This window comes from Neoarius graeffei, chromosome 23 (genome assembly GCF_027579695.1).
Source record: "Neoarius graeffei isolate fNeoGra1 chromosome 23, fNeoGra1.pri, whole genome shotgun sequence".
NCBI classification, from domain to species: Eukaryota; Metazoa; Chordata; class Actinopteri; order Siluriformes; family Ariidae; genus Neoarius; species Neoarius graeffei.
This window is the reverse complement of record NC_083591.1, coordinates 5,758,337-5,773,131: the sequence shown is the minus strand read 5'-3', so window position 1 is coordinate 5,773,131 and position 14,795 is coordinate 5,758,337. Positions and strand designations below refer to the sequence as shown.

Genomic DNA, 14,795 nt, shown 5'->3' with positions numbered 1-14,795 from the left:
GAGTAATCGTGCGCTCTGATTGATTGGCTATTCTACTACTAGGATATCAGCTCATATACCGTGGGTAGAGAAAAACAAAATGGTGCAGCGTGTTGTTGAAACAACCAAAAACAAAATAAAAACTGTACTAGAACACAAAACCTTGAAAAATACAAAAAAAGCAATAAAATATGGAATGAAATTATTTGATGGTAAAAACCTATCTTTTTTTTATTTTTTTATTTTTCAAGAATTATTATTATTATCACATTTAAAAAAAAATTGCTCCTGTCATTTCGCCGGTTTGTTTACATTCTTCATCTTTAAGCATTAAAATTTATTGAATTTTTTTAGACTGGTTCAAAAACTCAAAGAAGTTTGAACATTACATCACTGAAATGTCCAAGGAAGAATTACATAAATGTCTAAAGCTATTCTATACCTCGGCACAACAGCAAGATGGCGCTTTCTACAAATAAATAAATAAATAAATAAACACTAAAGTCAATTTGTGCAGCCATCAATAGGTTTTTAAGAAGTCCACCTAAGCGGAAATGATTTTGTTGGATGTTTTGTATAAAGTTTTTATTTATCGAATTTGCAAAAAATAAAAATGCTCTGCCTTTTAAAATCCATTGAATATGGATAGAATAAAACAGTTATTTCACTCAATCTCATCGTACATGTCTTATAGACAACTTGGTGCTACGTGCCTCGTCGGCGATCAGCTCATGTACGACTCGATTTCATGGAATAATTGTTACATCGTTACTTTTTAGTAAGGCTAATAAATAGTCACTTGAAATGATAGGGGTTAATTATAAAAACTATAACTACAAAAGTATACATAATCTCTCATCTCATTATCTGTAGCCGCTTTATCCTTCTACAGGGTCGCAGGCAAGCTGGAGCCTATCCCAGCTGACTACGGGCGAAAGGCGGGGTACACCCTGGACAAGTCGCCAGGTCATCACAGGGCTGACACATAGACACAGACAACCATTCACATTCACACCTACGCTCAATTTAGAGTCACCAGTTAACCTAACCTGCATGTCTTTGGACTGTGGGGGAAACCGGAGCACCCGGAGGAAACCCACGCGGACACGGGGAGAACATGCAAACTCCGCACAGAAAGGCCCTCGCCAGCCACGGGGCTCGAACCCGGACCTTCTTGCTGTGAGGCGACAGCGCTAACCACTATACCACCGTGCCGCCCAGTATACATAATGCTAACTTCAATTAAATGACCGTTTTACTAAAACCAGGAAGTGCTTTTAAATATCCTGATGCATGCTGTTTCGACATCTGGATGAGTGGAAAGTTCAGGAATAAAAGAAAAAACTCTAATGGCTTGAATAAATGGTACATATTTGGTCCATGTTGTTCTTCAAATGAAATCTGTGCTGTGATTATAAGTTTGAGAACCCCTGTATTACATAGACTGTTTAGTACAAAATCGTTAAAAACACGTTGTTAAAAACATGGTGCTGGTAGCATTTTGTCTGGAAATGTGCAAGATTTTTTTTAACGGTATTGCTTGCATTTTGTGCACAATAGCAATGGAAATATATTTAAAAATGTTAAATGTTATGCCGATAAATGTATTATTGTTGCTCATACTTTATCTCTTATGGTTTCTTCTTTTATTATTATTGTTATTAATATATTAATTCTTTTTAATTTCCATGTGAAACACTTTGTACTTAATATACGACATGCTATACATAATAAGCATTACTGAGAAATAGCTTCACTTCCTGTTTGCCAGATTCACTGTGGAATGCGATCGCAGAACAGAAAATGGTAATGTCCAGATTTCAGGACCTAAAAAGGCATGCCTTCAAATAACAGTCATGATTTTAGACCAAAAATATGAAGAGCAGTAACAAAAAAAAAAAAATAAGAATTTTATTATTATTATTATTATTATTATTATTATTATAGCGCCCCCGAGTGGTAAAATGGGACACATTTTTCTGGACTCCCTTTAGGCAGGGTTGTGAGTCAGTCCACCAAGTTTGGTGTCAATATGTAAAAGTGTTGCTGAGATATGGGCTCACCTTCTTGTCAGTGGCCTCACCGTTGAGATCGATTGGACGACAGCAGCCATGTTGTTTGCCCTGGCAAAATTCTTTGAATAACTTTTGGTCAGAATTATCTGTCGATGACGCGTACTGTACCAAATTTGGTGGTAAAAAATTTAAAATGGTGGAAAATCCAATATGGCGGACGTTAACCGTAATGAGCACATTTGAATCGAGGTGATCCAAGGGTTCGGGGGGAAATGATCGCAGCCCAAAGATAAATGGTTCAAAAGTTCTACCTTGAAATTTGGTCTGTTGGTGGCACTACAGAGATAGATGGATCCTTTGGACTGTCCTCTATCAATTTTCATCAAAATTTCAATTAAAAAAAATCAAACGAGAGGTTCTTTGGGCTGCCATAGCCTCCCAGGAAGTATAATAGAGAAAAATTCTAACAGTTGCGATGGGTGACTCGTACCTTCAGTGCTTGACTCCTAATAATATAAGTATTTATACATCTAACAAATTATTTTATCCAAAGGTTCAAACAGCAGCTCTCAAGCACTTCTAGGATTCACAACCTTACAGCACCAAACCTTAATCACTCAGACACTTATTTGCATTACGTGTGTGTGTGTGTGTGTGTGTGTGTGTGTGTGTGAAATATATTTGGATATATAGCCTGTCATTATTGTAATAAGCACAGCAGTGCTATACTCTTCAGAGTAAACAGAGACCGATACTTAGTGTCCATTAACATTATACAGACATAGTAGTTTCACCTTAAATACAACCCAGCCGTTTTCTTCTCATAAAACAGCCCGGGAAATATCAAAAACAGGATTAACTGCCCTCAGTAAATCTGGTAGACATAATGTTCAGTGCAGTTCTGCAGTGAAACTCAGATCCAGGTTTCAGTTTATGAATCATGCTGCCTGGAAGTGAACGGAGTGTTTGGCAAAAAAGACCAAATTACACACATTTTCTCATTCTCTAAAGGCACTAGATCAGCCAAGAGAGATAGATAATAAGTGATGGCTGTTTGTAAGCACCAGCTTTGCATTGTGCATAAATGATCGCACACTCGTCTCAAACGTATTCGTCTGACTTACTCATGTGGTTTCTGACACTGTTTTCTATAAAAATGGACAAAGTGACATCTCGGAGCTAAAAACTGCTGAGTCACGTCCTTCCACAGCACACACTCTGGTATCAGGGACTCGGGTACACTCAGAGCAAAAAGGTACTAAACCGTACCTTTTCTTGTTTTAACTTTCATGCGTATCTGTCATCTGTACACAGTAAACAGTATACTGTATATAATGTGTGTATAGTGTATCTTTAAGAAAGAGTGAAGGTTTAGCTGTAAAGGTACAACCCCATTTCCAAAAAAGTTGGGATGCTGTAGAAACTGGAAAGAAAAACAGAATGTGATTTGCGAAACTGAGAAATCAAGTCAAGTTTATTTGTATAGCGCTTTTATCACAAAGCAGCTTTACAGAATTTGAACGACTTAAAATATGAGCTAATTTTATCCCTAATCTATCCCCAATGAGCAAGCCTGTGGCGACGGTGGCAAGGAAAAACTCCCTCAGACGACATGAGGAAGAAACCTCGAGAGGAACCAGACTCAAAAGGGAACCCATCCTCATTTGGGCAACAACAGACAACATGACTATAACATTAACAGTCCTAACATAAAGTCAGCTTCGTTGATGCTATAAACCCCCCACCGATGGAAACCCGAGCGCAAAACCGTTCACGACAACCACAGTCCCAAAGTCAGCAAGTCAACTGCAGCCCTAAAGTCAGCAAGTCAACTGCAGTCCCCAGCCACAAAAGCACCACTGCAAGAGTCCAGAGCGTCCTCCAGGCACGACCCCCAACTGTCCACATGGGGCCGCCCTCCACAGGAGCGATGCGATGAGACTCCAACCAGACACAGGGCACCAGGATGGATCAGGCAGGTCCGAGGAGCAGAAGAGGTCAGCATCTCGATCCCAGGACCGACATGTAACTCAGAGGGACAGATTTTGGGGGGGAGAAAAAACACAGGTTGTTAGGTATGCCCAGTGTCACCTGAATAAGTAGGAACAGTGTACATATTGCACTGAGTACAAGCAGGGACTCCAGCAACTAACTATGACAGCATAACTAAAAGGGGAGAGCCAGAAGGTAACACAGGCATGAGGGAGCCCTGGGACATAAAGCAGCAGCCACTACACCATCAACAAACTCGAGTGAGCAAGCGAGTGGGGACTGACAGCATCCATACATCCCAGTTTACCAAAACACTCTATGTCTGAGGACCCTCCAGATCTACAGGAACACTTCAGAAAACCATCATTTGTGAAAACAGTTCATTACTGCATCCACGAATGCAAGTTAAAACCAGATATAAACAATATCCAGAAACACTGCCACCTTCTCTGGGCCCGAGCTCTTTTACGATGGACTGAGGTGAAGTGGAAAACTCTCCTGAGGTCTGACAAATCAAAAGTAGAAATTCTTTTTAGAAATCATGGACACCACATCCTCCAGGCTAAAGAGAAGAGGAGAGGGACCATCCGGCTTGTTATCAGTGCACAGTTCAAAAGCCAGCATCTGTGATGGTATGAGGGGGCATTAGTGCACATGACATGGGTTGCTTGTACATCTGGGAAGGCATCATTAATGCTGAATGATGTATACACGTTTCAGAGCAATGTGCTGCCATCCAGACAAAATATTTTTCAGGGAAGGCCTTCCTTCTTTCAGCAAGACAATGCCAAACTGCTTTCTGCACATATTAAAACTGCATGACTCTGTAGTAAAAGAGTCCGGGTGCTAAACTGGCCTGCATGCAGTCCAGACCTGTCTCTCACTAGAAAGTGCAAAATACAACAAAGGAGACCCGGAACTGTTGAGCAACTGAAATTGTATATCAGGCAAGAATGGGACAATATTTCTCTTTCAAAACTACAGCAATTGGTCTCCTCAGTTGCCAAACCTTTACAGAGTTGTTAAAAGTAGAGGTGATGCAACAGTGGTAAACACGCCTTTGTCCCAACTTTTCTGAAACATGTTGCTGGCACCAAATTCAAATTGAGCATATATTTTTCAAACAACAATAAAATTTCTCTGATTCAACATTTGATATGTTGTCTTTGTACTATTTTCAATTAAATATAGGGTTTCCATGATTTGCAAATTCTGTTTTTATTTACATTTTACACAGCATCCCAATTTTTTGGAAATGGGGCTGTCCATGACTTACATGTGTCTATATAGAAGATACCTACGAATGCTACTTGAGGCTACCACATCAGTGACGAGGAATAGTACTGTTTCGTACTGAGAGTGTACAATAGGAAAATTTGTATGAGTGATCTGAACAATATAATTCCGGAGTCATTTGAATATTTTTTTTTTAATTGTTGTATTATTGGGGCGGCACGGTGGTGTAATGGTTAGCGCTGTCGCCTCACAGCAAGAAGGTCCGGGTTCGAGCCCTGTGGCCGGCGAGGGCCTTTCTGTGTGGAGTTTGCATGTTCTCCCTGTGTCCGCGTGGGTTTCCTCCGGGTGCTCTGGTTTCCCCCACAGTCCAAAGACATGCAGGTTAGGTTAACTGGTGACTCTAAATTGACCGTAGGTGTGAATGTGAGTGTGAATGGTTGTCTGTGTCTATGTGTCAGCCCTGTGATGACCTGGCGACTTGTCCAGGGTGTACCCCGCCTCTCGCCCGTAGTCAGCTGGGATAGGCTCCAGCTTGCCTGCGACCCTGTAGAAGGATAAAGCGGCTAGAGATAATGAGATGAGATGAGATGTTGTATTATTTATTTATCAGTCAATTCATTAATGTATATATCTTCCTGTTTTTATTATTTATTTAATGCATTATATTTTAAAATCTCATCTCATTATCTGTAGCCGCTTTATCCTGTTCTACAGGGTCGCAGGCAAGCTGGAGCCTATCCCAGCTGACTACGGGCGAAAGGCGGGGTACACCCTGGACAAGTCGCCAGGTCATCACAGGGCTGACACATAGACACAGACAACCATTCACACTCACATTCACACCTACGCTCAATTTAGAGTCACCAGTTAACCTAACCTGCATGTCTTTGGACTGTGGGGGAAACCGGAGCACCCGGAGGAAACCCACGCGGACACGGGGAGAACATGCAAACTCCACACAGAAGGGCCCTCGCCGGCCCCGGGGCTCGAACCCAGGACCTTCTTGCTGTGAGGCGACAGCGCTAACCACTACACCACCGTGCCGCCTATTTTAAAATCATTTTTGTTATTTTATTTTTAATTTATTATTATTATTTTTTAAGCTGTTTCTATTCAGCTGGTGTTTTTGCACCAAATTATGTTTTTCAAGCTATATTTTTTGAGCCAAGCGTGTATAATGATGAATGAGACTAGCTGTAAGCCACATTAGCAAAACTAAAGAGTTCGGATATCAAAAAACGAGATACGTGGGGGGGTGGAATTGTGTACATTTTAATTTTGACCAAATCAATCCATGCACCATTAAACCAATGCATTTATTCTGTTCAAGCTAAAAGAAGATCAGAATAGAAAAATCTGAATATATTGAACATAAACGGCATTTGTCTTCTTTCCTTTTCAGATGTTGGGATTTTATCGATGACGATGTGTGGTGGATTATAAAAACCCCCATTTTGATAATAATCCTGGTGAGTTGCTTTGTCTTTTCCTGTAGCCTGGAATCGTAGCTAAAGATGTGTCATAATCAATGAATGTCCATATTTGCAGTTGAATTTCATCCTGTTCATATGCATCATCCGGATTCTTCGTCAGAAAATCAACTGCAGGGACATCGGCAGGAGCGAATCGAACCAATACTCGTGAGTTAAACATAAATCAGAGAAGGTTTATGGTTTATCATTACAGGCTTTATAAAGAGCATGTTCATTCCTTGTTGAATTGTGTTGTGTAATTATATTGATTTTGCTTGTAGTGAGGATTTAATATTGAAACTGCACACGTTGTGGACCTCAGACATAACTACATGCGACAGTGCTAGACAAAGAGCTGCGCATATGCAGTGGAGTTTGTGTAAAATAGAGTTCTGGCTCATAATTCTGACGCTGAACTTCAGCATGTTTTTCTTGTGTGATATCGGCTCGAGCAAAGTGCAGGATTAAGTCCAGCCCGCTGTCTAACAGTTTGTTGTTAGCGCAATATGTCACACTGAGGTTTATGCTTTGGGCTGTAAAAATTCCCAACAAATGTATGGAATGCCATCTGAGGCTGATATTAAATATGCAAATATGCCACGATTATTATTCTATCCACATTCACTGGATATGAGCAATCACGCGATCTGATTGGCTAGTCCATTACTACGATATCAGTTCATATACCATGAGTAGAGAAAAACAAAATGGTGGAGCGTGTTACTGAACCAACCAAGGACGAAATAAAAACTCTACTTGACAATAAAAACCCCAAAATTATCAAGTATTTAAAAGAAACAGAAATAGCTAAAAGAATATAAATGTGTAAAAGTTTTTATTTATCGAATTTGCAAAAAAATTTAAATAAAATGCGCTGTTTCTCAAAATCCAGTGAATTTGGATAAAATAAAACAGTTATTCCACTCAGTCTCATCATACATGGCTTATAGCCAACTCGGTGCTACGCGCCTTGTCGGCTATCAACTCATGTACGATTTGATTTCGTGGAATAACTGTTAAAGATCCTGCTTGTAAAGACCACAGAACTTTTTTTTTCATATGGACAACATTCCAGAGGACACATCTTAATCAGAGACACTGCTTAATTTGAGGACAGAAACGTTTAATTTTTTTTTAAAATCATGACATTTAAAGTCTTCTGTAAATGTGGCATGTGAGTGCTTGGTCAGCTTATCCTTCAAAGCAGTACGTTTTCTGTACAGGAAAGCACGTCATATTCACCAAAACATTGGAATTGCTGTTTTTTTATCAATTGTGAATTTAAAAATATCATTATAAAATAAGCTATGTCTCACACGCAGATTATAATTTCACAACCTTGATTTAGGGTCTCATGGCTACATTAAAGGTAGACTGCCTTTCAGATTTTTCAAGTGCAAGTCATAAAAAGAATTTTCCCCGACACCTAATTATTTTTGTTTACTGGACCGAAAGCTACTGAATTCGAATCACAGACTTCCAATTTTATTAGGGTTTTTAAAATAGAACAATTAATGAATTTAGAGCCATGTGGCCCTAAATTCTCCGCTATTTTTTCCTGCTTCACCATGACCCATTTCAAGATACTACATCATGCACCATAACATGGTGGGCTTTCCCTGTTCGCGCAAGGCATTGTGGGATACAAATTTGAAACAGGAAAGAAAAATGGAGGACGTTAGTGTGCGAATAAAACATAAAAGACCGACTACAGTAACGGAAAGCGAGAAGAAATGACATTGTTATATACGAAGGAAAGGAAACGCAGGAAATATCAAACTAATAAATATCGGCGCTCAGCGAGCACCTCGGTGTAATCAGCTGTTCGTTTAGCGACAGAATGATGGAACTGTCAGCGCACGCTCAAACGTAAACCTGTAGATGGCAGTAATGCAACACTGTGGATGCCAGCTGCAGAAGGTAAACCTGCACATGCGCACACGGACTTCCTCTGTCTGCTTGACTGCGCAAAGCGAGCGATTTTATGCACGTTATTTGCTTTAATCCCCTCAAATTGAATAACGTCACAGAATAGCCTCTTCTTTTGAGATATTACAGAAATAAACATATATCACAATGACCAAATTTCAGAGGGAACTAAATTTCACCGATTTTATGAAATCTGAAGGCCGTCTAGCTTTAATGTTGTGCACATAATTAACTTTATTTTTTTCGCGGTCCGGTTTCCATCAAATCCTGCGCTCTGATTGGCTGGCGAGCGGGTCCATATCCTACGGTACGGACCCCAGTTACGGACCCCGGTTACGGACCTCTGGCGACTCGCTCGTTCACAACAACAACAAACATAGTAGCATTTTTTGTCAACATTTATCTTTTTTATAAGATTTATTTATAAGATTTTAATCAAAAATCTTATAAATTTTTGCCAGCATTTCTCAGCATAATAGCATCATGGATAGCGATAACTTTACAGTATAGCATTAATTTTACAGCATGGATAGCGATAACGACAGTCTGCACAGCGAAAGTGAGTTTTACTACCCCGAGGAAGAAGAAATAAAAGAAAACATTTCAGGAGAAAGCTAAAAACCTCTAACTGTTGCTAACGCCGAGCAAAATGGCTGAATCCTGAATGACTCAATTTTGTATAAATAGGGGACTACATAGGCGGCAAAATGTAGTTTTGTTTTTTTTTTCCTGCCATGGAAGTGCACTTGTATACCAAGGAGGAAGCAATTTGCATTACAGCCGTGAATGAGGATTCAAAATGGCGGCTCGGCTTGGTTTTCCCTTTCCGGCACTCTTGTTTTCTGTTAGAATTTGGTAAAGAAAAAAATAAATATATTATTTACCAGCTTAAGGTCAGTCCGTATGGTGAAATACTGTGACCTCGGCCTTGAATACTGACCTCGGCCCAGAGGGACTCGGTCAGTACTTTCAAGACCTCGGTCACAGTATTTCAAGATACGGACCTCCCAGCTGGTAAATAACATATATGTATGTTCATGCTATAAAATATTATGTAAGAATAATCTGATTTGCTGGCTCAAGTGCTGAGTAATGAGTGTGGAAGCCATGTTGTTAAATTAAACCAAATTTGTCGTGATGAATGTGACATGACATTTACATTACATTCAATAAACAAGAAAAAGAACGTGACCTGCTTCTGAATACGAAGAACTTCCCTCACGTTAATATGTAACTTTTGAACTTAAGTTGCTGACTCTGTGCATTATCCTTTATGATTATGGGAGCGAATGTTCTGTGTTTGTTCTACTCTAATTTACAGGAGGTTGGCGAAATCGACTTTGCTTTTGATTCCTCTGTTTGGAATAAATTACATCATCTTTGCCTTCATGCCTTATCATGTACGGTCTTACATGCGGCTGGTGGTTGACCTTATATTGGGTTCTTTTCAGGTACGTGATAGAACTTTGACTCATGCTCATACAAGGTCTTTATTTCACTCTCATTGTTGTTTATCTGGTTCGGATTCCTGAAATGCCAAGAAAATCCATAACCTGGCAGTAGCAGTGTTGAATACGTCCTGAGATCTGCAGTCCCTTTCTCCTCACGTTAGCCAGACTTTTTTTTTTCTCGGGCAAAAATGGCTGTCAGGGGAAAGAAGCACCACCCCAGCTCATCTCTGTTTCTCCAGAAGTTAATAAAGTATGTGGAGAGTGAAATACTCCCACGTCTTTGGCAGTAAATATAGTTATGTTGAATCTGTTCAAGTGGCTAGAATAAATAGAATTCCCCAAAGCATCATGAAAGGTTATGGAATATCGCAGATCCTACTGCTTGTTTGAGAATCTATTTTTTGAGGGCTGTAGGGCGAACAGAGAGGGCACACAGACGTTACATGTGATCTTTCAGTGTGGACTCCATAAAACTGTCTTATTAGCTGCTGAAGAATTGCACAATATTGCACACATCCTAAATTCTATCTATCTATCTATCTATCTATCTATCTATCTATCTATCTATCTATCTATCTATCTATCTATCTATCTATCTATCTATCTATCTATACTGTATATATCATGCCCAGACATAAAACCTGTTTGTACGGCAATTGCACAAGTACTGTATGTACAGCGCCCTCCACAATTATTGGCACCCCTGGTTAAGATGTGTTAAAAGCCTTAAAATAAATTCAATTTTTATTGCAGAAGCATAATCACACTGAAAATTGTAGAAAAATGTAACCCTTAACTCAAGTGAATTTAAAAAAAAATCCCTGACTAAGAAATAATTATTTTTCATAAAATCACCTGTTCCACAATTATTAGCACCCATAACAATTCCTAGAAAATAAATGTAATTGAAGCATTTCTGTCATTTCTACTGTAGTTTATAAAGTTGATCAGAGGATCTAGGAACCTTTAATTAGTAATTCATCACATCCTGTTTCCCTGGAGTATAAATATGATGCGACACAGAGGCCTATTTCTCTTATCCACTCTACTCTTCAACATGGGAAAGACAAGAGAACACACCATTCAAGTAAGGCGGATGTGTGTCAACCTTCATAAGTCAGGCAATGGCTACAAGAAAATAGCCGCTCGCCTACACCAGCCCATATCTACAATCAGAGGAATCATCAAGAAGTTTAAAACAACTGGAACAGTGGCAAACAAGCCTGGACGAGGATGCAAGTTTATCTTGCCACCACGCACAGTGAGGACGATGGGAAGAGAAGTAAAAAGTTCTCCAAAGCTCACTGTTAGAGAATTGCATCGAAGAGTAGCATCTTGGGGTCACAAAGTCTCCATAACAACCATCAGGCGCTATCTACATGCCAACAAGCTGTTTGGGAGGCATGCACGGAAAAAGCCTTTTCTCATCTCATCTCATCTCATCTCATCTCATTATCTCTAGCCGCTTTATCCTGTTCTACAGGGTCGCAGGCAAGCTGGAGCCTATCCCAGCTGACTACGGGCGAAAGGCGGGGTACACCCTGGACAAGTCGCCAGGTCATCACAGGGCTGACACATAGACACAGACAACCATTCACACTCACATTCACACCTACGGTCAATTTAGAGTCACCAGTTAACCTAACCTGCATGTCTTTGGACTGTGGGGGAAACCGGAGCACCCGGAGGAAACCCACGCGGACACGTGGAGAACATGCAAACTCCGCACAGAAAGGCCCTTGCCGGCCACGGGGCTCGAACCCGGACCTTCTTGCTGTGAGGCGACAGCGCTAACCACTACACCACCGTGCCACCCAAAAGCCTTTTCTCACAAGCATAAACGTAAATGTCTGGAGTTCGCTAAGCGGTACTGGGACTTCAACTGGGACCGTGTGCTTTGGTCAGATGAGACCAAGATAGAGCTTTTTGACAACAAACACTCTAATACATCACAGAAGATGAGTATGCGGAAAAGCATCCCATGCCCACTGTGAATTATGGGGGAGGATTGGTGATGCTGTGGGCCTGTTTCTCTTCCAAAGGCCCCGGGAACCTTGTTAGGGTGCATGGCATCATGAACTCTTTGAAATACCAAGACATTTTAAATCAAAATCTGGTGGCCTCTGCCCGAAAGCTGAAGATGGGTCGTCACTGGGTCTTTCAGCAAGATAATGACCCTAAACATGTGGCCAAATCTACACAAAAATGGTTCACCAGACATAAAATCAAGCTCCTCCCATGGCCATCTCAGTCCCCAGACCTCAACCCAATTGAAAACCTGTGGGGTGAGCTGAAGAGAAGAGTGCATAGCAGAGGACCCAGGACTCTGGATGATTTAGAGCGATTGTGCAAAGAGGAACGGTCGAAGATCCCTCTCTCTGTATTCTCCCATCTTGTGAAATGCTATAGGAGAATATTAAGTGCTGTCTTGTTGGCAAAAGGGAGTTGTACAAAGTATCAACATCAGGGGTGCCAATAATTGTGGCACACATAATTTCATGTAAAATAATTATTTCTTAATGTGGGATATTTTTTTCCCACTGAATAAATGCACTTGAATTAAAGGTTGGATTTTTCTCTTTTTTTTTTTTGCATTGTTGTCCTATATTATTTAAAAAAAATGAATTTATTAGAAGCCTAAGAACATATCTTAACGAGGGGTGCCAATAATTGTGGAGGGCGCTGTACATTTTACATACTTTAAAATTTCTTTTAAACTCTGTATACATACTTTTCAGCGCCTCATCCTCTACATTTTACTATTATGCTGTAACTTGATGTTAGTTGGATTGCTGCCAAATGAAATTTCGTTGCTTGTAAATCCATCCATCCATCCATTATCTGTAGCCGTTTATCCTGTTGCTTGTACAATGAAAAATAATTTTATCTTAAGAACGCAGGACTATTCTTATCATTTATTTACTGTTTTTTCCTCCCTCAGGGCTTCTGCGTTGCCATCCTGTACTGCTTCCTAAACGGAGAGGTAATATCAACTTTATTTCTCATTTGAATCAAATACTTAACTAACTATTGGGGTTAGTAATACGTCAAACGAATTAAAAGCGCCATTTGTAATTTTTAATGCAAATTTTTTTTTTAATCATTATCTCAAAGATAGGGTGAGAAACCGCGTGGGTTTCCTCCAGGTGCTCCGGTTTCCCCCACAGTCCAAAGACATGCAGGTTAGGTTAACTGGTGACTCTAAATTGACCGTAGGTGTGAATGTGAGTGTGAATGGTTGTCTGTGTCTATGTGTCAGCCCTGTGATGACCTGGCGACTTGTCCAGGGTGTACCCCGCCTTTCGCCCGTAGTCAGCTGGGATAGGCTCCAGCTTGCCTGCGACCCTGTAGAACAGGATAAAGCGGCTAGAGATGATGAGATAGGGTGAGAAAACTGTGACTTGCTGGTCAGCCATGTGAGAGATCTCGCTAGTCGTCATTTGATGTTCCATGTATACACTATTAATACATCATCGCCCCCTAATGGATATATTTTGAATTGCAGTAGCATACAGTGCATACTTAAACTTATGGTTAATTTTGTGTTATTGATGTTATTGTTTTAGGGTGGTTTTGAGAACGAGGATTCAGGTCCTCCGAGTACTCACCTTTAGAAGGCCTAGCGCGAGCACGTTTCAGTCTCCATCAAAAAAAACCAAACTTTGGCAAATGATTCCAGGTGCAATGGATGAACAAAAAACAATTACAAGGCGTTGTAATTATACTCTAATGTCCAGTTGAACTTTTGTTGTAACATACTCTGTCAACCAATCAACAGTCAGGGGCCAAGCATCCGTATGTGAATGAACTTTGATTAAAGGTGTAATAGTCAGGGTGTTTAATTTTTTATGAGTATGCACAACGTAGGAAAAAAAACAGTTTAAGCTGTCGTCTCAGGACACATACCTGGGGGAAAAAAGCAAAAGTTTCAAAGCCTGTCTTCTGGTACAGAATTTTCCCGTTTTATATTTGTCAGGGGGGCGGCATGGTGGTGTAGTGGTTAGCGCTGTCGCCTCACAGCAAGAAGGTCCGGGTTCGAGCCCCGTGGCTGGCGAGGGCCTTTCTGTGCGGAGTTTGCATGTTGCCCACGTGGGTTTTCTCCGGGTGCTCCGGTTTCCCCCACAGTCCAAAGAGATGCAGGTTAGGTTAACTGGTGACTCTAAATTGACTGTGAGTGTGAATGGTTGTCTGTGTCTATGTGTCAGCCCTGTGATGACCTGGCGACTTGTCCAGGGTGTACCCCGCCTTTCACCTGTAGTCAGCTGGGATAGGCTCCTGCGACCCTGTAGAACAGGATAAAGCGGCTAGAGATAATGAGATGAGATATTTGTCAGGTGCTTTTGAGACACTGCCCCTTCGCCTCCTCATAAAAAATGTTCTAGGTTGTAACTTGTCTTTCAAGCTTTTGAATGTCCAAGTGTGAATAAAAGTGATGTCTTTGCTAATGGTAACTCTAGTCGAACTGCCATACATTTTGAGGGCGGAGCATGCTCACTGATTTAAATCTTATTCAACTCCACTCATTTAACCTTTTATCACAAATAATGGGGGAATGGGGAAGCCATAACCTAAAGGTTAGAGATGCAGCTTTGGGACCAAAAGGTCACTGGTTTGATTCCCTGGACCAGCAGGAATGGCTGAAGTGCCCTTGAGCTCCCCAGGCTGCACTGGGTATGTTGTACGTTGCTCTGGATAACAGCATCTGCTAAATACTGTTAATG

At 40.7% G+C, this 14,795-nt stretch overlaps 1 protein-coding gene across 1 annotated transcript in view; it reads left to right on the top strand.

Moving 5' to 3' along the window:
• vipr1a (vasoactive intestinal peptide receptor 1a) overlaps nt 1–14,795 on the top strand; it is a 78,704-nt gene that overhangs the window by 62,315 nt on the left and 1,594 nt on the right. The window contains exons 9-12 of the mRNA XM_060905653.1: nt 6,625–6,691; nt 6,771–6,862; nt 9,945–10,074; nt 13,016–13,057. Coding sequence (XP_060761636.1) covers nt 6,625–6,691; nt 6,771–6,862; nt 9,945–10,074; nt 13,016–13,057 — 331 coding nt within the window. The remainder of the gene's footprint in view (nt 1–6,624; nt 6,692–6,770; nt 6,863–9,944; nt 10,075–13,015; nt 13,058–14,795) is intronic.